Source organism: Lates calcarifer, linkage group LG6 (genome assembly GCF_001640805.2).
Source record: "Lates calcarifer isolate ASB-BC8 linkage group LG6, TLL_Latcal_v3, whole genome shotgun sequence".
Classification (NCBI taxonomy): Eukaryota; Metazoa; Chordata; class Actinopteri; family Centropomidae; genus Lates; species Lates calcarifer.
The window spans coordinates 894,684-922,454 of NC_066838.1; the positions used below are offsets into that span (position 1 = coordinate 894,684).

Here is a 27,771-nt window from a genome sequence, read left to right on the forward strand (position 1 = left end):
GCTTTTTTTTTAAAGTATTTTTTTGGGCTTTTTTGCCTTTATTTATAGGACAGTGAGAGAGAGACAAGAAACAGGGAGAGAGTGGAAATGACATGCAGTAAATGTCCAGCCGGATCAGGAGTCGAACCAGGGAGGTTTCTGCCTCTTAAAAGGAAGGTTTTCCTTGCCTCTATTGCCTAGTGCTGTTCATGGATGGGAACTGTTGGGTCTCTCTCTGTGATTATAAAAATCTAAAGAGTACGGTCTAGACCACTGAAAAGTGCCTTGATATGACTTTGTTGTGATTCAGCTATATAAATAACATTGAATTGAATTGAACTTCAGTTAATATGATCAACACTCTGTGTTTGCATGCTGACAACAGGTGCTTCCTTGTTTACATAGATCAATATGGCATCTCCTAGAGTAGCTGTCTTAAATAACCTAGTGAAGACAGAGTGTCTTGGTCTGCCTCACAGGCCAATATAATGTACTAAGGAGTCAGCATCATGTATCACAAAGCTTCTGCCACATTCTTAGCTGTTTTCCCTCAACAGTATCAAACTGACCAGATAACTGTGGAAGACCAGCTCATGTTCCTCTAAATTAGCCACCTTGTGTTGTAAAGGAGGAGATTAAATCAGAGTCTCTGGCATTCATTTTATTTTAAGTATGCAATCAGTATAAAATATCTATTCTCACTTTATAGTCTGGGGTTTTACTTACCTAAACTGTAGAAAGAACCTTGTAGAGAGACCTTTTGCTGGAAAAGGTTTAGAGTGTACAATTTGGTTTCTTGGTTATTTCTCCCTCCCCCAAAGTGGGGGGACTACCACAAAATCAATCAATGTACAGACCAGGGCAGAGTTTATACAAAAAAAAAAAAAAAAAAAAAAAAAAGAATATATATATATATATATATATATATATATATATATATTCTGGAAATTACTTAAGTAGGGTTTACAGATCTGTTCCATCTTGATAATTAAGAGCATTTCATTGAGCCATCTCTTAAAGCAGGGGGGCAATGGAGATTTCTAATTTTTTTTAGCTGCAACCATGCCTGTTTTAAGAGCCTGTTTTTGATGGGAAGAGGAGCCAAATATTGCCAGTTTACAGTCTGGTTGAATGTTTATTCCATATTGTTTAGAAAACCAATTGAATATATCACACCAGTAATTACTCAATATTGGACATTGCCAGAATAAATGTGACAGTGATCCTTCAGCTGTGCCACATCTATCACACATAGGAGCCAAATATTGAATCAAACAATTTGCTGAGTTTAGTTTTGGAGTAGTAAAATCTGTGTATGATTTTAAATTGAATTAGAATTGATATCTATTGATAACTATACCGGACAAGCTTTCTTCCCACAATTCACCTGACAGAGGGATACCCATTTCTTCAGCCCAGGCATCCCGGAGGATGATTGGTGTTTTTTGTGAGATGAGTATAATGTATTTAAGAGCAGCCGGACATTGCTGAATGAAAATCTACCAGCAATAAATCCAGTCTGGTCAGGGTGTACAATTGTTGAAATATGGTTACCCAATTTTGTAGCCAGAACTTTAGTTATCACTTTCTGATCACAGTTGAGGACAGCAATGGGTCTGTAGCTTGCAGGGTCAGTCTCCTCCTTTCCCTTTTTTAGGAGCAAACAAATATTTGCTTTGTATAATGAACTGGGGAGCCTCTTGTTTTTTACTGAATTGTTCACCATCCTTAACGTAAGAGGAGCTATTTTTTCTTTAAATGCTTTCATAGAATTCACAGCCAAAACCATCTAGGCCAGCTGCTTTTCCAGAAGGGAAAGCTTGAATAGCATTTAAAAGATCTGCTTTAGTGATTGAGGTGTCAAGGTTATCGTTTGAGGCACTGTTTAGCTGGGGAATGTTTAGGGTATTAAAGAAGTCACAAAAATCTGCTTCAGAAGCAGCTACTTTGCTAGTATATAATTCGCTATAGCAATCTCTGAAACAAGGAAGACAGGCTTGTTGTTCAGCAAGATAATGACCCAAAACACACCTCCCGACTATGTCCGAAGTACCTTAGAGGAAAAGAACAAGATAGTAGGCTTCAAAAGACATTAAGCTTATTTCCAAATATTTATCTGTGCTGTTTTCATTTACAGTCGACTGACACATTAGATTTTGTACATTTCCAGAAAGACTGTCATCATGCTGGTATCTGTTACTCTGTCACTCTGCTACTTTGTTACTCTGTGGCTCTGTAGTCACATTCTTGTGAACATACCTCAAAAGTGAACACACAGCAAAAACTTTATTCCCACACCACAGGTACCCCATGTTCAAACTAATATCAGATATGTATGTAAAGACAAACATGTGGTATGAAAACTCTTTGGTAATTAATGAGCTAATTGTCTTTTATTTTTCTTGTTTAATATGTGCTTTTTTGGGGGAATTTACAATTTGCAATGTGGCAATGTTAAAACCGTGTATTGTTGTGATCCCTTGTCAGTTTGTGTAGATCTACTCCAGGTTTGTGTGAGTGTTAGCTGAATAAGTTTCTCACTGCCTCCTTCAGATTGTCAGACGTCTCATCCTCAGCTCTATTGTGCAGAGTGAGAGCAGTTACCTGGACTCTCTCAAGAGAATCCTCCAGGTGAGTCGCATCTTGCCTCAGGTAACAGGTCTAACACTGCATGTCAGTGTGGAAAGGCTTTGTTTTTATGGGAGAAAGTAAGAGTGGACCATTTTTAAAGGAGCACTGTTCATCTGGAGTCACTCACTGTTTGGTAGTCTCTCTAAAGTTTCTGTGTTTTTTTCTTTTTTTTTGTGGAATATGTCTTAAGTGGCTTTAACAACAGCATATCAGTGATGATGACACTAGTCTGAGATTTATGATGATATGAATATCTTACTTAAAAATCTTGACAACTAATTTGACTTACCCTCCCTACCCTGCTAAAAATAAGACAAAAAAACAAAAGAAAAATGCTTGCCATGTCTGCTATGAAACACAGCTGCAAGAAACACAGCCACAGATCAACAGTATGCAAAGCTGACTGACTCCTGTATTCCTGACTTTCTTTGTCTTTCAGGAGTACCAGAAGCCTTTGCTAGAGCCACAGAACTGGATCCTCAACCTCAAGAAGGTGCGTCAGATCTTTTACCGTGTGCAGGAGATCCATCAGTGTCACTCAATGTTCCAGATTGCCCTGGCATCCCGTGTGGCTGAGTGGGATCACAGTGAGAAGATTGGAGACCTGTTTGTTGCTTCGGTCAGTCACATAGGCTTTTTCTTCTTTCTTTCCTTCCTTCCATTGATTTATTGCCTTTTCTTCCCTCTGATGTTGGGCTGATGTATTGATGACAAAAGACCTGAGAGAGCACAAAACTAATTTTAGCGCTACTCAGACATCAAGTCCTCCTTTGAGAGTGCACAGTATTGCACTGTTATTGAGAAAACAACAAGGATGAATTTGACCTGGAAGTGACAGGCCACTCTTTCAGATACAAAGGCAGCCCAAGGTGTTGACCTTGCCCCTAAACTCCCCAGATCTCAATCCAATCCATCTGTGGGATGGGTTAGAACAGACCAGATCCATTGAGGCAGCACCTCCACAACCCACAGGAACCAAAGAATCCACTGATCAGTCTTTCGGTGCCAAAAACCACAAGACACCCCAGAAGTCTCATGTCCATGCCCAGATGGGTCAGAGCTGTTTTGTTGGCATGAGGGGAACCTACACAATATTAGGCAGGTCCCACAAATGCTGAATCAGATTGGAACCTGAGTAGTTGGGAGGCCATGTCAACACCTTGTTTTTCTTAATGGGAGTGATTGTTGCCAAGAGAATGACATCATTGTCAGAGTGCATTTTCAAAACGTGTGTCGCAAATCCAATGTTGGGGATCAGTTAGACTGACTGAATTTTGTTGAACTTCAATCTACAGTGCAGATTGACGCACCCATAATAACTGACATCACAGGCTGCATGGCAAGTTGTTTTCCCTAAGTAGTTATAGTTACCAATCACTCTTTAGAGAAGAACAATTCAAAAGCTGACTTTTTTCCATGTGCTGACCTTAACTTAGAAACAGATACGAGCTTAACTTCTGAATGTGGGTGTGTCTTTTTGCAGGTCGCTTGTCAAAAATGGTTGGAAAAACAGCTGAAGAGAGAGCAGACTCCAGTGCTATCAAATCTTTTGTCATCAGTATACTTCCTTATTGCTTTTGGTGTTTTGATAATTGTTGATAATTAAATGAATTGTAAGTAAGTAAGTAAGTTGAATTGAAGTATAAGAGATTAGTCAACTAGCCTTTGAAAATCTAGTTTTCCTCTTGTAGTTATTTCCTCTTAATTAACTTAAAAGTTGGAAAAATCCTCCCACTCTGTCTCACTCTTCATTGAAACCATGTTTACAATGAGTGAAATATTCAAAAACTCCAGGTGTTTTTGTGGTCCAGATCGGAATATTCTAGATGTCTAGAACTCAGTGAGTTCCTGCAGAAGCAGAGTTAAACTAGTGTGCACAAGAAGAATTGGTGTACCGTATCACTGGTGGCTGTGAGCATTATGATACAATCTACATATCTACCGCTGACACCTGATGTTTCACTCTTTCCTTCACAGTTTTCAAAATCCATGGTTCTGAACGTGTACAGTGATTATATCAACAACTTCACCAATGCCATGGCACTGATCAAGAAGGCCTGCATGTCTAAACCTGCCTTTCCTGGACTTTCTTAAGGTGCTTGTGCTTTGTTTTTATACCCTGTAGCCCTGAATTTGTATTCTTTTTTGAGCTGTTGAGAAAACACTCTATGCACTGGACGGGTTTCAGTCGAGTTTTTCAGTTGTTTGTCTGACGGAATTGAAACTCCCCTCTACTTCATCCAGTGCTTTTATTTTGACCAACATTCTACCCTAAATAAGTAGTGAGGCTTAACACTAGAGCAATAAAAGAACAATGTTTCAAAGTTTCCACAGCTTTCTTACTTTAACATTAATGTCAGGTAACCTTCTTTTTGCACTATTCAACCAACTATAATATTAGACAAACTTAATGTTATATGTAAATATACAGTAAAGGAGTGACATGTAAAGGGTTGTATTACATGTATTATTGCAATATAATGACAGCACACAAGCACTCAACACACAATTCTATAAACAGTAAAATACTTTAGTCATGATTTCGTTTGGAGTGGAAGACAGAAAACAGATGACGAGCTTATTTTAAATAATAAACTGGAACCATAAAACGAGCTGTTTTCCGATTTTCGTTTTGGAACAATTAAATCGGAACACAAATAACGACTATAGTTTTTTTCAATTTTTGTTTTATGTTAACACTGAAATTAAAATCAGTTACAGGCTTCATAACCATCTGTTTCGTCGTGCGTTAAATTATTTTTATTTTTTCCCGTTACTCACCCAGTGAACGATAGCACAGGATTCCCGTAAGCTAGTACAGACCTTTCTGTGGGATACCTGTAGAAAATCGGAAAATGGCTTTTTTTTGTTTTCCGTTATGATTTCTCTTTTCCCACTCCAAAACAAAAATCAACTGGCCGTTATGTACACGAACTTGTCATTTATGACAGTATTTTATTTTATTATTTTATTTTTCGATAACTGCAATACTGAAATTACTGAAAATAAACAACAAATATAAAAGTATCGTACTGACAGCAGGTTGCCTGCCAGTGACTGTATTAATATAGGCACTGCCGCACTGCCATGTAGTGCTGACACAAGTATAATAGCCTCAGTTTTTCTGCTGGTCTCTTCACATCTCTCTTTCCTGCCAGTCTGATTAAAACAGAAATGCAAAAAAAAAAAAAAAACTTAAACAAGGAAATGAAACAAAAAAGAAGAGAAAATAAAAAGAATGTCAGTAGGACTCTGGGGGAAAACAAACTAATCAGCTAGATTGCATTATCAAAGCAATGCATCATATTTCCAAACCATACCATAATGTTTTGATATTCTCCAAATCCATCCTGTCAGATTCTTCATAGAAAGAGTATTCAGACCCCTCTTAGCTTATCAATCTACACTCAATAACCAATAATGACCAAGTGAAAACAAACACAGTGAAATTTCTCATTAACAAAAGTAGCTGTTGGGATGTTTGTATGTTTAACATTGTTCTCTCTGGAGCATCGCAATGCTTTTTCCTGGCATGTAAAGTGGATTATTACAATGTGGTTTCAGTTTTGCTGAATAGATGCACTAGTACAATAATACACTGTACTCTGTACCTGTGTGCTAACACACAGAGTGTGTGTGTCTGTGGTATAGCATTAAAAAAGGCATTTTAGCAATATCTCTTTCCATAAACTGTGCTGTTGTTTCTCTGGGTAATCCACATCCACAGCACACAATGTAGAACTGAAAACTAATATGGTTTGGGGAGACCACACCACCTATACTCAACCCCCAATCTCACTAAGGAAGGGCCCTCCCTCATAAATCCTAATTTAACACCTGCCCACGTGGTTACTACTTAAAATGTTACATTTTCAAAGCTTAGAATAGTGATCAAATCTACTCTCCATGTGACTTTCAGAAGAAGCAGGCATCCAGTCCAGACAGAATCACTCTGTATGGCCTCATGGTGAAACCTATCCAACGCTTTCCTCAGTTCATTCTGCTGCTGCAGGTGAGTGACTGACATATCGGTGAGTGCAGTTCACTCTGATCACACATCAGCCTGTCTCAGGCAACTGCAGATGATATGAGTCATTGTCATTATATGATTTTGTTGGGATGTCATGTAGACACCTGCACATCTGTCATCCAGAACTTAAGGATGTCTGACTGAAGCATTTTTATCTATAAAAGACCTATAAAACTGTTTAATGACTGTATTTCTACATCATGCAGGTGCTTCATTAAAAAAATCCAAACATTACACAGAAATACAGTCATCAACATATGAATCACTAAAGTTGTGTTGGCTTTGAGCTTTACCTATGAAGCTTGTATGCATTTTCAAATAAGAAATGTACAGAAAGGGGCAGGATTTCTTTTGTGGTCAAGTGTATTGCCACTGAAACCAAGTGGCTCCACTGGAAGATTTGGTTTCATTTCAAGTTCAGAACTGTTGCTCTGAAACTTTGTGTTGGAGTTTCTGAGAAGGAAGTGAAAGAAAGTCACTCATGTCTCTGCTGCAGTGCATTGTGAGTCCTGAATGGTAAAAATGGCTCTAAACCCTCTCCTTCAACACCATTAGAGAACAAAAGCAAGTAGGTAGGCTCTTTCTACATCTGGTCATTCTCTTATCCTGCCATCCTTAAAAATGACCCAGGATAAAAATGTGAAATCATTGTCAATACAGAGCATAGCTCTTCTCCAGCACATGATATTTGATATTATCTCCTTCACTTTTTGTTTCCCACTGTGCAAGGAATGTGAAAGGAACTGACTCCATTCTTTGCAGTCTTTACATTAATATGTTCCCTGTCACTTTCAGGTGAGTTAACACTCTGTTGTGTTGTTGTTGTGCTGTATCAGGACATGTTGAAGAACACTCCAAAGTCCCATGCTGACAGGTTGCCCCTGCAGCTGGCTCTAACTGAGCTGGAGACCCTGGCTGAAAAACTCAATGAGCAGAAACGTGTGGCTGATCAGGAGGCTGAGATCCAGCAGCTAGCACACAGCATGGGGGATCGCAATTTCAACAAGGTGATGCGGGATGCATTATAATACATATGCATGAGCTATTTATTAAACCTAAGTTAGTGTTTTGAGGACTGAGACTGAAATCATATGTTGATTCAAAAATCACAGTATCACTCTTTCTATTAATGCTTTCTCTTGGTGTTAGAAAAAAGAACATGGGATGCCATGAATTATAAGGGTTCATCCTCCATAAATCTGTTCAGTATACAGACCATTTATACATAATTCAGGTTCAGTTGAACTAATTGGCCAGTGAGAGAAGGTCACTAAGAATGTGAGAAAGGACGAACAGTAATCACTGAGGTGCTTTGTGTTTCCAGCTGCTGAACCCGGAGCAGAGGCTGTTGATTCAGTGTGAACTACTGACTGAAATAGTTTATGGCGATAAAGGTCAAGTCCTCAAGTCGAAGGAGCGAAAGGTCTTTCTGCTCAACGACACCTTGATCTGTGCCAATATCAACCTGAAGTAAGTACAGCCTTGACCCTGAAGGAGGTCCAGCATTTAAGAGATAATAGTTTTAGATGAATGTGTATACTTTGGGTCCTAGTGCATGGGATGCTTTCCTCTATGATTTAGACTGATGTAACAGGAAGATTTTATTTCAGAACTCCTACACAGAGTAACTGCTGAGTAGTAAACATTTTATTATATGTTTTTCCACCAGAGGGCCCCCTGACATCAGCAGCTTGGTTCCTGTTGGTCCTAAGTACACAATGAAGTGGTGCGCTCCTCTGCTGCAGACTCAGGTGGTGGAGGTGGGACGGGACAGTCTGCAGAACAGGGACAGTGTCGTCATAGGCAGACGCCGTAGCTCCACCTCCAGCTCCACTGGTATATCCACCGCTCGACATCTGGCCTTTCAACACCCATCACACACACTGGCATAAAGTAAATGCAAAGCATGCACCATTCTCACACAGCTTAGGCAAACAACACATGCAATTAAACACTCATATGTAGATGTGAGGGATTTAGGTGATATAATTCTGATTTTGGCTGTTGTGGATGTAGTGATTAATATATACACTCCACACAAGCTTCCACAGTGGGTATGGTATAAATTTAGCCAACATGAAAACCATATATCATACAAAACCATGCTCCTGCACAAATTACTAATGAGCAATCATTTTTTAAAAGAAAAACCATTTGGTACAACATGTCTTCTCCTCAGGGTTTATGCTCTTCTTCTCTAATGATGATTGCTGTGCTGATGAGTCAGTGTTGAACTAGGTGTTAAAAACTACATGGGAGAACTCTATTGTCCTATAGTTTCAAAGTTTCATTGACTTACAGACCTTAAATATTAAATGGATGGATACAAATCATATTGTAGGAAATCAAATTATCAGTTTACAGACTTATTTAATTGTAGTGTGTGTTTAATTATATCAAATGAATAAATTGATCATTAGTATTAATTGGTTAATTAAATTTGCCACTCCAATGACAATGACTCATTTTCCTTACTGTGTCTTTAAATGTTGAAATTATACAGTAGTTGAATTTTAAAGTGGAACCACAAAAAATTATGGCTTTTAAATTTAATCTTTTACTATAGTACCTAATGTGAAAACACCCTGACTGAATGATGTTCAGGGTCATAGCAGCATTATTTACTTCATCAAAGTAGCAAATAATTGAAATTGCCATTGATATATTTTTCAATATATCAGATTACTGTAGCAAAATCGTCAACGTCAACCTGGCACCTATGATCAGGCTATCACAGAGTTCATAGTAAAGAAAAACATGAACATGTACCTAGAACTGCACTGAGGTAAAAGTACAGTCACTGAGAATTATGACCTGAACCCCCATCTGCTCTCCAGCCTCCCCAACATCCAGTGATAAGAAGCAGATATAGAACTCTTCCTCCCAAACCAGGGTCAAAGGTCAAATGGGTAGCTCAGAAGAAGAAACTCTAATGGACCCCAGTTCATTTGGACCTTATGAGTGAACACAAATGTTTATTGTCTGCCAGAGACAAACCAGTCTCTGCATTAAACATTCGACTGTGCTTTTATCAAGGTAAAAAGTAATAAAAGTAAAAAATAATACGGTTACTCTGCAGCACAGTGAAGGTTTCCATTTTGTTCAGTCTTGTACCATTGTGTCTTGTCCTTTCCATTCCATCAATAAATAGATTAATTCAGATTAGATTTGTTTTGCAAGGATGCCAGTTTGGTAGTAATTAGAGAATCATTGTAAAGTGGATGATTTTCATGTGCAAAGCTGACAGAGAAGCTGAATGTAACTCCCTGTGTTTCAGGTAAAGTGTTTCTGGGTCCTCCCAGACTGTACCAGGAGCTGGAAGAGCTGCAGCATGACCTGGCTGTAGTGGAGGAGGTCTCACTGCTGGTGGGCACACTCCATGGAACCTACCAGGTAACTGCAATAATTGTTTTCAGTCAACTTTGCGTAGTTACAGCTATGCTTCAAACCACTGTATTAATTTTTATTTTTTATTCTTATTTTATAACTATTTTGTGGTCTTCCTTCTGCCTTTTGGATATTGTCCTGTTTGTCTCTGTTGTTTTCCCTTCTCTGTTTTCTTCCTTCTATTTTTCAGTCATATATAAATTAAAGATCCCCTGATCCCCATTTTTTAAGAGATATGATATGAAAATGCTCTGCTTGGAATAATAATATGTGTCTGATAAGATTATCACCTGGATAAAAATTCTTAAAATGACATGTCCTCCTTCACCCTCATTGAAATATCCTGTATCTAAATATCTACATATTTATGAATAAAACAAAACATAAAACAAAAAAGTATTAAAACTATCCATCTAGCCATTAGCTATACTGCTTAGACTGAATGGTCGTGCAGGGGCTGGAGCCAATCCCAGAGGTGGGGTACACCCTGTACAGATCACCAGTCTGTCCTAATAAGAGGTGATCAAGTCAACAAAAAACACTAACCAAAAAAAAAGAAGAAAAAAAACCCAAGTCATATTTCAGTTTTTATCTTTGTTTTGTACTGTTTCTCCACCCTGTGCATATAAGCCTTCATGCTTCACCTCCACCTCGCTACACTAATTACAGTGGATGACTGCAAGAAGTTGGGTTGTAAATTGTAGGAGAAATCATAACATAGACACCACTTCTTCCTCTTCTTCTTCTTCTTATTGTTATCATTATTGCACACAGTTTGGGTAATAAATTTAGTGTTCACCGTCTTTTGCTCTCACTAAATGTTCATTTAAATTGTTGTTGATCATGTCACTGTGCTACCAGATTTCATTTAAGTTTTCCTTTTCTTTCCAAGACAAACACATAATTAGATTAACACATGATTTAACATAGATAGAAAATACAAAGCATCACCTGTGTACATAAATACACACACACAGTAAATAAATACAAAAATCACTTAAACAAAGATAAGAAGTGAAATCAAGTTAAGAATATATATATATATATATAATATATATATATGTGTGGGAAACATTGAAAATAAATAATAAAAAATTAATCTGAGGTACAGTTGCCGTTTTGACTGTAGCAATTCATCCTATGAGAGTGAGTGGGAGTTTGGTTCAGCGTTTGTAGTCTTCTTCTATTTTTTCTTTTTAGTATAGGGTGTAATTAAGGTTAAAGAGTTCTGATAACCTGGGAGAAATGCTAATGCATAAATATTTTATATTACCTCAGTGAGAGGGGAAATCTTGGACTGCAGAATCCCAAACACGTTCAGTAATAAATAATAGTATAATAATTAATTTATAATTAAAATTATAAATTATCTGCATAAAGGCAAATTTTATTGGCATCCTGAATTTGTTTGATTTTATTTTTTTGTTGTACTGCTGCTGAAAGTGGTTTGATGAAAACAATCTAACTCACCCATCCTTCCTTTCTCTTTTTGTGTGTCTTTGTCAGAATCTGAACACCACAGTGTCTCAGGACTGGTGTCTGGCTCTGCAGAGACTCATCCGTTTGAAGGAGGAGGAGATCCAAAATGCCAACAAGTGTCGCTTGCGTCTGTCTGTACCAGGCAAACCTGACAAGTGAGTGTCAGGATGTTCAGGCTCAGAGTAGGGACACTGAGGTTCAGCTGTAGTCAGGTTTTACCAGGCAGAGGTGTTGGATTGCAAAGTAATTTTGAACTTTGATATTAACTATATTTTTGATCCCAGGTCTGGTCGTCCAGTGAGCATCATGGTGGTCTTCAACACTCCCAGCCCCCTCAGTAAGATCTCCTGGGTGAACCGGCTTCATCTGGCCAAGATAGCTCAGAGTAAGTCCAGCACTGTGTAGCTAGCTTTCTAGCATTTAGAAATAATAGAGTTAAAAAAAAAAAAGAAAAAGAAAAACTTCCTGCACAGTGTTCCTGTTTCACGTGCATCTCCCCATATGCGTCCGCACACAGGAGCGGAAGAGCTGCAGAAGAGACAGGCTGACAACTCGAGGAGGCTAGCCCTCTGGTTAACATGCGACAAGTTAGCTGCATGTTCTGTGTTATTCTATGATAGTGAAACTAAATGAGCTTTGTTAATATGCCAGCCTACATCAAGCAGGGAAGCTCTTATGGTGTCATCAGTCATATCTTCTATCATGGCTTGTTGGCCACCATATTTATCACATGTGACATAAGTTATGATAGAGTGCACGGCTTAGGACTGAATTTGTTGTGTGTGTGTGTGTGTGTGTGGTTGTTTGTGTGTCTGTGTCTGTTGTTTGTCTGCTCAGAACAGGAAAACACTCCAGGGTGGGAATGTGCTGAAGACGATGGGAAGACAAAAGCTCCCCTAAGTTTTCCACTGTTGACCTGCAAACTGCCTGTTTTCTCTCCCAGGACACACACACTGAAGGTGGGAGCTGCCATTCAGTACACAGTGGGTCTAAATATTCCAGAGGCCCTGATATAGACAGTATATTCTGGTTGTGTATTATTCTCTTGGTAAAACATGGCTGTGAAGAACTAATATTTACATTGGACTGAGGCTGAAGGGAGAAAATGTTGCAGCATTTCAACATAAAAATGATTTTTAGGGAACAAAAAGCATTAGAAGATGATGAAATCAAAACCATCACAAATCTTGAAAATCCATTTTAAAAATGTTTTTTTTCTGACTCTACAGGATTGCATTTTTATCGTCTGTGTTTTGGCAGAGCTGTGGCCTCTGATTTTTGATCCCCTTCCAGGGCTGTGTGGGTTGTGCCTATGTTTTGATAAATATTTGAGTGATTTATTCATCAATAAACATATATAGACAGAAATAAATGAAATAGTGATCACCTGGATGTAGCTCCAGTTCCACAAGTGTGTGCTATGCCCTCTAACAGGTTTTGATTTACCTCTTCAAGGCTCCACCTCAGCACTCTGAGACAGATCTTTGCACTCATCACTCAATAAGGAGGTAGAATCCACCCACTTTAAGACCCCAGTGCATCTGCTGCATCACCTCCTTTTTCAGTCAACCACCTTGAGTACAGACTAACAGCACTTCCAAATATGAACATATGGCTGCACAACTCATAAACTTCCAACACATTTGTCAGTAATGGACTAAGAACATAGCAAAAGCAACATTATCAAAGGGGCTTTTCTTTTCTCTCTCACTTATGTAACACAGTCAACACACAGTAGCATACTACTCACAAGGGCCAATAAACTGATTCTTGGATATAGTAAGGTATTAAGAGTCATAACAACTACAGAATAATTATGACTTACATGATACTTCATAACTTCAAAATGTGTGAAATGGGCAAAGAGAACAGTAAAAGGTCCATTCCCAGCTGTTGCGGTCCTTCCTCTTCAGCTGCCCAGCAGCAGACTCTTGGTGCTGATTGGTCAGAAATCTTGAGAGAGAGAGGGAGGGAGAGAAAGAGTGTGTGTGTGCCTGTTACAAATAGCAAAGCCCTTCAGGGTAGCATATACAAAACATTGAAATAAATATAGAAATATAGAAATGTTAAATTATTATAAAATATTACATTAATTGTTCAATATATATCTGTAAATTCAAATGTTTATGAACTATTAGACTTTATCTATTTATTTATTTATTAATAAATAGAAGTCATTTTCTTTTCTCCATAGACAGCAATAAGTACCTAAATGAGCATCCTCATTTTGAGTCCTTGTTGGGATCACTGTTGCATATACTCCCCATCTCCTATTTTCTAGGGAACACTGATTTTGCCTATATGTTGTGGCTGATCTCTGATCAGCATTTTGACATTAAAATCAGTTTACTGGACATTTACTGGTTTTGATGTGGCTGATCAGTGTGTTTTATACTGCTGACTCTACAGGAAAAGGAACTTTTCATGCACTGCTTTTACAAACATATCTCTTTCTTATGTAGCTGGAGGCAGCTCTTCATAGTCCATCTCAGTCCAGTCTGCTTGGTTTCTGCACTGCTAGTACATCCTTACCACAGGGTTACCTCTGGGTGAGTACTGTTTTTATTAACGTCGTCAAATTTATTTCTGGAATTCATTCTCATAACTCATCATGTTCACCTTCACCTTTTACAAAACCAAACAGGACCAGTATTCCCTCTCTCTCTCTCTCTCAGTCAAAAGTTTGTCTTCACTGTAGATTAATACTGAAGACATCAAAACTGTTAAGGAACACATATGGAATTATGTAGTAAACATGTTACACCAATCTGAGTATGTTATATATTTTGATTTTTCTCATACTGTATGTTACTGTCTGCTCACTTTGTGTGTCTTATTGCTATTTCTGTACCCTGCAATAAGTTGGGTCCCACTCTTTGTTCAGGTTGCTGGTGGAGGAGGCATCTCCAACCATGGCCAAGTGGAGATCTTCTCTCTGAACCGAGCCACTCCTCGCCTGGTCAAAACCGTCCCACTGAGGGCCCCAGTCCTCTGTCTGGAGTATGTGAAGGAGTGGTGTCCCAGCGCTGAGGAGGAGGCTGAGAAGACCCAGAGTGCTGTCAAGATAGGAAACATCATCTGTGTTGGCCTGCAGGATGGCAGGTCAGTCATTTCTACAAGCTCAGTGCCTCAGTCTGTAGAAAGTAGACTGTAGTCTGATTCAAGGAACAGATATTGTGAGCTTTTATCTGGTCCAGTTGTGTACAGCTTAAACAAACCAGATACATGTTATTTATTGAACATTAGAGGTGTTGGTAAATGTATTTATGAACTTATAACACAACCAGACAAGCTGTCTCCTCCTGCTGCCAGTCTTTCTGCTTAGCAAGGCTAACCATACCCTGACTCCAGCTCTGTTCTTAACACACAGACATGAGGTTGAGATCCATCTGAACATCACACTCTCAGAGACAGAGAGAGAGAGAGAAGTGAATCTCCCAAAGTGTTGAACTATCCCATTAAGTCTGGCTTTAATTTTATGCGTCAAGTTTGACTTTTCAGCGTGTCTCTCTGCCTTGCTAGCATCCATGTATACAGCAGCGTGGATACAGCCGTTCAGTGCCTGCTGACCCTGGTGAACCCTGACAGCTGTCCAGTCGTCTGCCTCAAACATTCACTGTCTTTCCTCTTTGCTGGACTGGCCAGCGGTAAAGTAGCTGTGTACCAGAGAAAGACTGGAGGTGAGTGCCCACTTAATGCACCTGCTGCACTGATGTGACAGTCTGGTTTGGTTTGCATGTCAGAGTGAAGAGACCACAGTCCACAGTTGTAGTATTACACTGGAGTGGTAATTGACAAACTGTTGTAGCCATTTTGTTTAAAACATATTTTTTTAGTTGCTGCATATACATATCATTGGTGGTTATATATTGACGTTTACACACCATGCAATTTCCTGTGACTGCTCTGGCAGCAGAATTGGTATACGGTATCCATAAATGATGTATATGCAGCAACTAAAAAATTATGTTTTAAACAAAATGGCTACAACACAAACAGTTGTGAATAGGTGTTAAACCATGGACCATTGTGCCTCTCAGAGAGACTGTGGGACATGGACTCGTGCAGGCTGGTGTCACTGGGCTCTGAGCCGGTCTGCAGTTTGCTGACAATTGAAGATGCTGTATGGGCCAGCTGTGCAAACCAAGTCACTGTCATCCAAGGTTCCAGCCTCCACACACAGGTGCGCAATTTCATCAGCAACATGTGGACATTTCTATTACTATTTCTGTTAATAGTATATATGGACTGAATGAGTTTAAAATTAACTTCCATATTAAACAGGCTTTGATTAAGGGTGTTCCACACTGATTAGTATCAGTACTAAAAAGACAACAACTTACTTTAGGCTGTTGAAGTCTCAAATTATCTTCAGTTAAACTTTGAAATATATTTTTGCACAGAATGAGGACTGTGTATTTTGCTCTCCATCACTTGCTTTGGAGATGAACTACGATTCACAACACAGAGATACCTGAGTCTCCTGAGTGCTCAACCTGCACTAGACACAGGTCTGTGTGGCTTGGAGCTGGAGAGAATATTTTAGGCAATTTTAGGTGTTACATTTGAGGAACATAATACTATTCCACATGAAATCAAGTAGCACTGGAGTGAAGAAATCTTGTATGGTGCATTATGTTGGTATGGGATCGAATTAACATGCAACACTATGCCAGTAACTCATCCCTGCTGGCTTACAGAGCAGTGCTGCTGCCCTAATTTTTCACAGTGGCTGAAAATTAATTTGTATAACAGTGAGATATTTCATTTCCCTGTACTATTCAATTCTATTCAATTTTATTTATATAGCGCCCAATCACAACAGAAATTATCTCAAGGCACTTTTCATATAGAGCAGGTCTAGACTGTACTGTCTTATTATTATTATTATTATTATTATGATATTTACAAAGAAAGACCCGACAGAAGCTGAGCTGTTAGGTGTAATTCCTCACAGAGCTGTAAACTCTTGATAGACCTGTGTCAGCATCCCATCAAGTGTACACTGACGGCATGTGTGCTGCACTGATTCCCAGGGACTCCACCTCTTGGTTGAGAAGGTGGTGTAGGGCAGGTAGTGGCCCCTCTACCCGCACACTGATGACTGTCAGCTTTGTCTTAGCTAGGGCAAGAAAACTGAATTGAGGAACATATTACTTTGTTGACCTAGTAATGTGCATATGAGTGTCTGCACTTGTGCTTTTGTTGAGCATGTGACCTCTACTATTTGGCTTTGTGAAATATAAATATAAATATAATCTTACCCTTACAGAAATGCTGTTGAGTTGAAGGAAAGAATTGAAAAAAAAAGTGATTGCATTACATTTTATGGGAATTTGCCTACTTGTTGTAAATTTCATGATTTGAAACAAACCGTTGCAAAGGCTAGGTGAATGACAACACCATCCTTGCCCAGTGGGGCTAAGCAGATTGGGCCCACAGAGAGAAATACTAATGCATGTGTGCAGTGGACTGCACCATGCAAAATCTGGAAGCAAGAATGAATTTTTTCCTAGTTTTCATGATGAATCCATAGAGAAACTCTGCCAGATTGAACAAGTGAGGCCATACTTGAGAGTGCACAGAACAGGAATGTTTAGACAGGGACTTAATGTGCACACTTTGAACACAAAACAGATTTTTGTTTGTTCAAATCAATTATTCTTTGACTTAACTAGATTTTATTCATCTGCTTGCAAATAATATTTTTCTGTGTTTAAAATGACCCATATGATACAGAAATCATTCCATAGAATCCTTTGTCATGTTTTACCTTGAGTTGCTGCTGACAGACCCATAGATTATGACCCTCTGTCTCCCTGCCTGTCTCTGTACTGTAGAGCTTTGAAGCCCACTCTGATCCAAGCTACAGTGTTAGCCACATGGTTCGTTCAGGTGGGGCGTCTGGATGGCCTTCACCCAGGGTTCATCCATTCACCTTTTCCACACAGAGACTTTGGAACCTCTGCAGGAAGTCAACATCTCAACCCGCACCACCCATCTAACACCAGGCAAGTCCAAACAAGACCTTAACAGCCAGAGTCAGATGAGGAAATAAGATAGTTAAGTAATAAGTACTGACTGCAGTGCGACTCAGCAGCAGAGCACTAAGTGCCTTCACTGGTGGCCAAAACATATTCAGTCACTGAATGACTAAGATGACTGACACCATCTTTGATTTTGCATGGTTTGTATTGACTTCAATGGAAGGGACCTCTCCTGGTCATTGTAAATAATTTTTTGTTACTTTGCATGTGCTGGATGGTATGAAGATTACCAACCACCTGGTATGTTTATATTTTCAACAAAGTGCCTGAATTGCCCAGTGACTGAAATGTCTGTGTTTCAGGTCAGGTTTGTGTCTCCAGCTTGCTGATCTGTCAGGGCCTGTTGTGGGTGGGGACCAGTCAGGGCATCATCCTCGCCTTCCCTGTCCCCACCCTGGAGGGGATCCCCAAGATCACAGGTCAGCACTCAATTCAGTTCAATTCAATTTTATTTATATAGCTATTCACAACAGAAGTTATCTCAAGGTACTTTTCATATAGAGCAGGTCTAGACTGTACTCTTTATATTATTTTATTTACAGAGAGAGACCTAACAAATTCCCACCATGAGCAGCACTAGGTGACAGTGGCAAGGAAAAACTTCCTTTTAAGAGGCAGAAATCATAGCAAATGTGACATGCCTGTGTCAGTGACTAAGGCAGTAACAGTCACTAAAGAACCAAAACTGGTACTATATTCATTTTGCCAGTAATGTATTTTACTGCATTGTTACACATTGAAATCTGTGTATTTGGGTTACATGCTGAGAGGCCAGAAAATGACATTTAGTCATATTTACTACACATGTATTCCCACTGCTTGTCACAGTGAGCAGTACCATGTAATACCATTTTCTTTTTCTTATATCCACCACTCAAAACTAATAAGACTGGCCTTTAATCAGCAAGTTAGAGGTCATTTATTAGTATATTGATACTAAAGCTCCCAAACATTTATTGGATTGAAAAATATCCTTTGACCTTCTTCAGCCTAGATTCACTAAGACACGTTCAGTTAGTGTTCCAGTGGAGAGGCTAAAAAGAGTAGGTGAGTTCTCTCTGAATTCCAAATGGCCTCAGTTAGTGATTTGACTATTTGGATTAGATCAATAAGTATATAATTTTAATTTTGTGCCATATATACTTCATCCTTTTGATGTAAACATGAATCAAAACATTGGCTTTTTTCAGTCCAATAAAATTTTGGAAACTTTAATCCAATGTGTGGATTACCCTGAACCTGGATATGAATCCAGGATCCTACAAACCAGGACACAACTTCTGCTCTGCATCACACAAGTTATAAGTAGCTCATGCATTAGGGAAGTTGATTAAGGTCTCCTGCTTGATCTGCAACATCTGCAACTGAGAAGATTCAGTTTAATAATGGTTTAGCATCTATGACAAAATCTTCCTTCATACTTACAAATGACACTCACCAAAAATAAAACAGCAAGAAAATCAAGGGACTTCATAATAATTCACTGTTTTAGATGTAGCTGTAGCAGCACAACTCTATCCTGTATATGTCCTGTTGATCCTGGCATAGAGAAAAAAATCATGTACTCTTTCTCATGTGTTGCCATGTGAGACAAGGTGGATTAATCTAGAATTGTCATACCCCTCAGGTAAAGGCATGACGTCTCTGAATGCTCACTGTGGTCCGGTGGACTTCCTGGTGCCAGCCTCCAGCACTCTGGCCTCTGATTTGCTCAGACGGGACTCCATCCTCAACACCAGCGAGGAGGGTGTTAATGGAGAGGGAGGAGCAGGAAGAGGAGGTAAAGTTGATGTGGGAGGAGATGAAGGAGGGCAGAGGTTGGAGCAGAGCAGCTACTCCCAGCACTCAGGAGGTTCTCCACAGAGGGAGCAGACACCTAAGCGTCTGTTGCTGCAGTACCGCCTCCACTCCACCTGCCAGCTGCCCGGTAAGCTGCTGACAGCCCAGCCTGAACAGGGGAACCTGAGAGCACCCCCAGACTCACTAGAGCACAGCCCGGAGGACGGCTCCATCTATGAAGTGAGCGAGGACCCTGATGTGTGGGTGAGAGGGCGGCCCGTGGAGTGGGGGAAGGATGGGGAAGCCAGGCGCAGTAAAGTCACCTCAACAGCCATCTTCTCTGGTGGCAGAGGATACCGCAGGATAGGACAGATAGCCTCTGCAGACACCTGCTCAGACTCCACTGAAAACACACTGCTGGTGTGGCAAATCCCTCTAACTCTCAGCCAATGACAGACAAGCATGGCACCTGACTGAGTAACTGTGGTTCTAGACACATCTGTGGACACCTCACCTATGACAGTTTTCCACTTCATCTCAGTGGTGTGTTTGTGACAGGTGACACCATAGGAAGGCAATGTTAGTATTAATACTGCAACATTTTGGTAAATGTGACTATTTTCCTTTTTGTTAGAGTGAGATTAGAAGATCATTATCATTCTCATGCCATTAAGTACATCAAGTATGGAATTGGAGTCAGTTACATGTTAGACCTGTTTCTTGACCAGCAACAGTCTGGTACAATGGCCATTGGACGGTGACTAAGGACACTGCAGAGGTTCTGGGCTATGGGTAAACTGTTGTGTGTCAACAAATACTTCCAGCATGTACTTCAACATAAAAACAACACAATGTCCGGTCTACATTGAAAGGTGTCACTGGGGCTAGCTGTTTCCCCCCTCCTTCCAGTCTTCATGCTAAGTGTGCTAACAACAGTGAATGTGGGCTGCACCATTTTCTTAGTAAATCTGTCCCTGAGTTTCTTACTTCCTGTGAAGCACAGACTGTCATTAAATTTGTATTACATAAGGGTTTAACAGGAGGATGAAATGTCTTCTGTGTTTCCTACATGCCAGCTGAACATACTGCCATCTAGCAGTAAACCAAGTTACCTTGTTTTTAAAACTTTGCTGAACACCCTACCTGCAGCTTGACTCCTTTCATTATCAAAGTCAGTACTTTTATTACAATAAACAAGCATTTCAATGTGAGATTAGCAATCTTTTTTAAGATTTACATCAACACATTGGAATGTTCTGAAATGAATTCCACGTGCCAATCATTACTTTTAAAAAGTCTATGTGAACACCATTATTAGAGAAACTGAATCACTTATGTTCAGTGTCCATGTTAAAATCTATTAAAGGGATTAACAGTTATTACAGTATTAATGTTCATGTAAATGTATCTAATTTACCATAACATGCTCTTGTTGTAACCCTTGCTTACCTTTTTGAATACAAAGCTCTATTGGTACTTGCAAAAATAAGGAAAATAAATTATAAATATTATAAGGAAAATGTTGTAATGTTATCAGAATAAAGTGTAATTTTATAAACAGTCATAATAAACTAAGAGAAGTTATAACTGGACTAAAATAAAGAATAAGGTTGTGGTGTTAGACATAAAATCACAACTTTATTTTTTAAATTTGCATTATTTCTGAAATGATGCCCTCATCCCAGTAACTTTTTTTCTCAGATTATTATCACTTGACCTCAAAATGTCCAGTGTCCAACAGGTGCACATCCTCACAGGCATTGCAGGTGAGAAGGGAGATACATCCATTCACTGAGAAATGTGACATGATAAATACTGGGTGAACACAAATGTTTGTTTTTTGCTTTGTTTGTATGTGAAATTTATTTATGTTGTCATCAAATGTTTGTGTCTTTTTGTCAGATGTGTTTGATTCTGCTATTATGCAACACTTTTAGAGTTTTTTGTACAATTGAACAATTGGAGATTTTGTATGTGGTTGGTACATTGTCTTCAATTTATTTTTGTGTTTGTGTATATCATACACAAGAGTGTTTTATATACAGTGAAAAAACACCATGAAAATTACTTTTATGAATTGAAAAATGGAGCAGTAAAATGTATGTGAAATGAAAGATGGAGTGATAAATTATCAAGTGATTTGATTGATTTAAAGTTGATTTGATCGATATGATCAAAACAGAGCAATGTTTTTATCATTTTCCCTGTCTGACAATTATTGTTCATTTACAGCACCAAACTGCCATTTATCATGAAAGTGGAAAGTGGTGTCAAGGGTGGGAGTAACAAACAACAACTGAAAAAAATGGAAGAGATAAAAATGCGTACAAGTTAATAACAGAAATGATGAAACACATGTGAATTGAAAAATAGTGATAAACTGTCAGTTGGATGGAAAACTTGATTGATGTTTTACTTGAAAATGAGTATTTTGTTTTATTTTTTTGTCTGATAGAAGCATTTTCATTTTTCATTTCTCATCCATTTTCACATGCATTTTCATCACCTACATTTTCACTTCAGTTCATTTTTGTTACTTCCAACACCCACAGTTGTGTACACACTGCTTTTATTACAGGAGTTGTAATACTGTTGTAGAAGAATGGCCACTTCAGGTAAATTCTTCACCTTTATGTTGTAACCATGCTGTATCTGCAGCTGGTCTCGGTATTTAAATTTTACACTGGCACTTTTAATGAAATTAAATAAAATTTATTGAAAGAGGTAACATTTGCTGGTATATATACTGGTTTTCATTTTCAGGAACTCTGCACATTACTTAAATGACACCACACAGTACACAGTACATACATAACCATACCTTAACCATAGTTTATTTGCCATGAGCATAGTTGTGGTATTGTTCTATCTAGGAAAAGGGGTTGAACAGAGAGTACTACATGAAGTGACAAGTAAACTGATTTAACATGTGTAGTATGTTTAGTATGTTCCACTGTGGCTTTTGTGTGTCCCCCTGTGGCTGAGCAACTGCTACAGGTAACAGAATTCTGGAACTTTAATGCATTACAGTAAATAGTACAGCTAAAAAAATACAGTAATTTATACTGTACATTGTCATAAAGTTACAAATACAGTCAGACCTTTGAATGAGACATGAAAACAATGGATGCCTGTTGAGTTTTTCCTAAAACTCAGCAGACAAAGTCATAATTTTAATAAATCATTATTCTGCAGAGCTCCTAAAGTCCATTATTGCAGCAGTTGCTCATTAAGTATGCAAATGCATGCACAAATTTTACACACATCTGCAGTGATTTCAGAAGAGTACTGAATGGCATGTTTAGCAGGAAATAGATCTGAGTTATAGATGAGTAAATATTACAGTAACAAGAATCCTTGTGGCACAGTGATTGCACCACAGACACCCAGACTGCTGTGCAGACTGATTTGGTCAGAACAGAGAGATTCATTTCTTGTTGGCGTCTGAGAGATATGCAGAAGGTTATTTTTAGAAGCTCAGCAGAGTTTAGCCATCTGTCAGATCCACTACAACTACTAATGTCATTGTGACATATCAATCTGTAGGTTTGCAGGCAGCATTGTCAGATGAAAAATGTGGACAACATGAATGTACAGTATTTTTATTCTAATAGAGATGGTCTCAAATGATAATCTGAGATATAGTATTTCAGCATTACATGACATGACTGTAATAGTGATATATGCTGTGGATATTCAGATAATATCCAAGATAAGAAGAGAGCTAGATGAGAAAAAGTGAAAACTGAAATTCTCTCAGGCTTGTCATTTAAATTCCAGTTTCTCAGTTACCTCTTGGTAAATGCTAAATCCATACAAAAAATATGTCTAAGTATGTTATTATTGCAATTCCTTGTCAGTGTGGGACCTTTCATATCAGTCAGCAAAAACTTACATTTACATTTACATTTACATTTCAAAAAAGTTTTAATTATTACATCTTCCAAAGACTCAGGTGAAATCCATCTGTTTCTCCTTTGTTCTCCTCCTGATCTGACAGTTCGGGTGAGGGAGGGCCATGGGTGGGGGAAGGCCAGCAGTCTTCTAAGGCTCTATATTCATAGGGATTGGATTCAAATCTCTCTCATAATTATACCCTGTCCACACCTAATCCATTTCACTCAGAAACACATCAGGCTAAAGACACTTAAGCAGCTGTTTAACTGGGACTTTTTAATGTGTCCAGCTGACTCTGAAAAGGAAAACACTGTATAAGCATCTTAAATGTATGAATGACTGAATGTATAGATTACAACGTACTGTATCATGTTAAGTCAGTGCAGTGTAATAGACCCTTTACACACCAGACACTTTGATTTGTCAAAACAATGTATACATATATCATGTATATTTAATAAAATGGGTGATGAGGCAAGCAGTTAATTTCACTATGCATGTATTTCAATCAGGAGAGATTTAGAACAAAAGCATGCACAAATCTGGAGTAGGATGGAATTTTATTGTGCACAGGAGAAATAGAGTTTTGCTGCTTAGACCCCGGCAGGAAGTAGATCACCATGGGAAGCATTCAAATTTAAGTGGCGCTTCTGATAGGAAACTTTTGATTTCTTATCTGAATTTTCAGAGTTCCTGTCAAGTTTGGTTCTTAAAACAGAGAAAGTTATTATAGTAGGTGACTTCAATATTCATGTGGATGCCAACTATGACAGCCTTAGCTCTGCTTTTTCCACATTACTAGACTGTATTGGCTTCTCTCAGTGTGTTCATAAACCCACTCACCGTCTCAGTCACTCTCTAGACTCACTGCATACTACTCTAGACTCCATCACCCCCTTAAAAATGAAAACAATAAAGAGAAAGAGGCAAGCTCCATGGTTTCAACTCCCAAACCCTGTTCACTGAAACAAACAACACGTAGGTTTGAAAGAGTGTGGCGTTCCACCAAACTGGAAGAATCCCACTTAGCCTGGCAGGATAGTGTCAAAAGATATAAGAAGGCCCTCTGTAATGCAAGAGACGCCTATTACTCATCACTAATAGAGGATAATAGGAACAACCCCAGGCTTCCTTTCAGCACTGTAGCCAGGACTGACAGAGAGTCACAGCTCTATAGATCCACAGCATCCCTATAACCCTCAGCAGCAATGATTCTGATGAACTTTTTTAATGATAAAATTTCTACTATTAGAGATAAAATCAATCACATCCTGCCTTCAACCAGCACTGATTTAAAACAAAAACACAGGATCCATAGACTCAACTGCAAAACCTAACCTTGACTCCTTTTCTCCCATCAACCTCCCTCAGCTCACATCAATTATTTCAGCATCTACACCTTCATCATGTCTCTTAGACCCCATCCCAACTAGGCTGCTTAAGGAAGCTCTGCCCTTAATTTGCAGTCCTGTATTAGATATGTTAAATCTGTCCTTGGTAACAGGTTATGTGCTGCAGTCGTATAAAACAGCTGTAATCAAACCTCTTCTAAAAAAGCCCACTCTAGATCCAGATGTATTAACAAATTACAGACCTATATCTAACCTCCCCTTTCTTTCCAAAATCCTAGAGAAAGCAGTTGCAAAACAGTTGTGTGACTTTCTACAGGATAATAGTTTATTTGAGGTTTTTCAGTCAGGATTTAGGCTGTATCACAGCACATGAGACAGAACTCGTAAAAGTTACAAATGATCTCCTAATTGAATCAGACAACGGACTTGTTTCTGTACTTGTCTTGTTAGATCTCAGTGCTGCTTTTGATACAATTGACCATCACATCCTTTTACAGAGACTGGAGCATTTTATTGGGTATTAAAGGAACTGCACTAAACTGGTTTAAGTCCTGTCTATCTGATAGGCTTCAGTTTGTACATGTTAACAACTATTCCTCCATGCACACAGAAGTTAGACATGGAGTTCCACAAGGGTCAGTGCTTGGACCAATCCTCTTCACTCTTCCCTTGGGCAACATTATCAGGAATCACTCCATAAACTTCCATTGTTATGCAGATGATACACAGCTTTATCTGTCAATGAAGTCTAATGAAACCAATCAGTCTAGCCAAACTCCAGGTTTGTCTTAGGGACATTAAAACTTGGATGACAAGCAATTTTTTACTGTTGAACTCAGATAAAACCGAAAGTCATTATGAATTGGTCCTGAACACATCAGAAATACATGATAATGATGTAGTTCCAATAGACGGCATTGCCCTGGCTCCCAGCTCCACTGTAAAGAATCTGGGAGTCATCTTTGATCCAGGATATGTCCTTTAACTCACACATAAAACTAACTTCTAGGACTGCCTTCTTTCACCTGCGTAATATCACCAAAATGAGACATTTTCTGTCTCAAAAAGATGCAGAAAAACTAGTCCATGCATTTGTAACTTCTAGGCTGGACTACTGTAATTCATTATTATCAGGCTCCCCAACAAGTCTCTAAAGACTCTGCAGCTGATTCAAAATGCTGCAGCACGATTACTGACAGGAACTAGACAAAGAGACCATATTTCTCCTGTGTTAGCCTCTCTACATTGGCTCCCAGTCAAATCCAGAAGTAGAATTCAAAATCCTCCTCCTCACATACAAAGCCCTTAATGGTCAGGCTCCATCTTACCTTAAAGATCTCATAGTCCCCTACAATCCTACTAGAACTCTGCTGCTCCCAGAATGCTGGTTTACTGGTGGTTCCCAGAGTTTCCAAGGAGTAGAATGGGAGGCAGAGCCTTCAGTTATCAGGCTCATCTACTGTGGAACCTTCTCCCAGTTTGGGTCCAGGAGGCAGACACCCTCTGTACCTTTAAGAGTCGGCTTAAAACTTTCCTCTTTGATAAAGCTTATAGTGAGGGTTGGCTCAGGCTTGAACCATACCTTAGTTATGCTGCTATAGACCTAGACTGCTGGGAGATCTCCCATGATGCACTGAGCTTCTCTCTCTCTCTCTCTCTCTCTCTCTCTCCATCAGTATGGATTCATCCATATTACATGTACTAACTCAGTATCTCCTCTTCCTGTAGTATTGTGCTCTTCCGTCTCTCTCTCCTCTTCTGTCTCTTCTGCAGGTATTTCTGCTCTGGAGCTGTAGAGTCTGATCTGTGATGACAAGTCTCCTGCTGCTCCTACAACTCCACTCAACACCTGCTGCTAGAATTAGAAATTACTTGCACTGTTATTAGTTGTATTGCTATGTTAGCAGTTAATACTTTAATTATCACTACTATCACTTACTACTGCTGTATTACTGGTATCACTTTACTTTTTTTTTTAACATGGAATCTGTGTTATGCGATGTTCTTCTGTCGCTATTCTCTCTCTCCCTCCTCTCTCTCTCTCTCTCTCTCTCTCTCTCTCTCTCTCTCTCTCTCTCCAGTGGGGTCCAACAGTCTAAATCAGGAAAGTGGTCTCAGACTTTTGAACCCCACTGTAAATAGATAGCTAGCCAGACAGAGAGATACACAGACACACAGATAGGTGGACAGGCAGACAGATAATCAAAGCTTATGATTTGTCAGTTTTTAACAATAGCACAAGCTATCACTGGATTATTAGTCATTCTGAAAATCTAGCTCTATCGTTGTGGAAATGTTTTGGTCCAGCCCTACAGCCAAAATGATGTGAGGCAGACTGCAAGCTAATGAACCAAACTGTCACTCTCTGGGGTCAAAACATGAACAAAATGGAAAGAAAAAATAAGACATTGAGACTGTTTTTGTTGCTCCAATCAAACAAATTCAGAGGGGTTCCTCCACAAAGACAACAGATACTGACACTTATTTAAGAAAGACAGCTCCACATTGTCGGATTTTATTGAAATGATCAGAACACCTGCACAAAACAATTTTGGGATTTATTAGTATTTCTGCTAAAATCACACATTTGCTGAGACCCACCTTTTGAGCACTGTCTGTTCGATTATTTGGTCCACACCAGGGCTCAACTGACAGCTTACACACCAGCCTAAATGAACCTTACCAACCGCATGAACAGACATAAGTTTGTTGCAACTGAACCAAACAGGTTAGCTGTAAAATCACAATGCTCATTCTCACTTTGCAGCTGTTCCTCCAGTGTGGTCACTTTTACACAGCCCTATTAAAAACCACTCCCCAATGTGTCTGGAAAAATAAATAAACAAATAAAATCCTCATATGGTGGGTGGGGAACAAACATAAATTTTACACTCTCCAGGGAAGTCCATGCTTCTACATGTACATTTAACTTAAAAGATAAAAAGATAACCCATGGATTAGCTATGTATTTTCTCATGGATTCTGCTCAGGGGAGGGGTCTGATATAACATTACAAACACCAATCAGCAACAACATTAAAGTGAACAACATTGATCATCTTGTTACAATACAGTGATCTGCTGGGAAACCTTGGGTCCTGGAATTCATCTGAATGGTACTTCAACAAATACCACGCAGCTAAGCATTGTTGTAGACCAAACACACCCCTTCGTGGCAAAAGCACTCCTCA

General features: G+C 39.0%; 1 protein-coding gene across 1 annotated transcript in view; it reads left to right on the top strand.

The window, feature by feature from the left end:
• LOC108900510 (rho guanine nucleotide exchange factor 10-like protein) overlaps nucleotides 1-22,062 on the top strand; it is a 40,905-nt gene extending 18,843 nt beyond the window's left edge. Inside the window, 20 exon segments of the mRNA XM_018701600.2 lie at nucleotides 2,533-2,610; nucleotides 3,050-3,229; nucleotides 4,588-4,686; nucleotides 4,688-4,705; nucleotides 6,530-6,622; nucleotides 7,477-7,647; nucleotides 7,965-8,110; nucleotides 8,310-8,476; nucleotides 9,918-10,033; nucleotides 11,534-11,661; nucleotides 11,791-11,891; nucleotides 12,344-12,465; nucleotides 13,969-14,055; nucleotides 14,391-14,608; nucleotides 15,029-15,186; nucleotides 15,547-15,689; nucleotides 17,347-17,401; nucleotides 17,404-17,517; nucleotides 17,856-17,972; nucleotides 19,181-22,062. Of these exon segments, the coding sequence (XP_018557116.1) occupies nucleotides 2,533-2,610; nucleotides 3,050-3,229; nucleotides 4,588-4,686; nucleotides 4,688-4,705; nucleotides 6,530-6,622; nucleotides 7,477-7,647; nucleotides 7,965-8,110; nucleotides 8,310-8,476; nucleotides 9,918-10,033; nucleotides 11,534-11,661; nucleotides 11,791-11,891; nucleotides 12,344-12,465; nucleotides 13,969-14,055; nucleotides 14,391-14,608; nucleotides 15,029-15,186; nucleotides 15,547-15,689; nucleotides 17,347-17,401; nucleotides 17,404-17,517; nucleotides 17,856-17,972; nucleotides 19,181-19,785 (2,916 nt within the window). The 3' untranslated portion in view covers nucleotides 19,786-22,062.
• The last annotated feature ends 5,709 nt before the right edge of the window (nucleotides 22,063-27,771 follow it).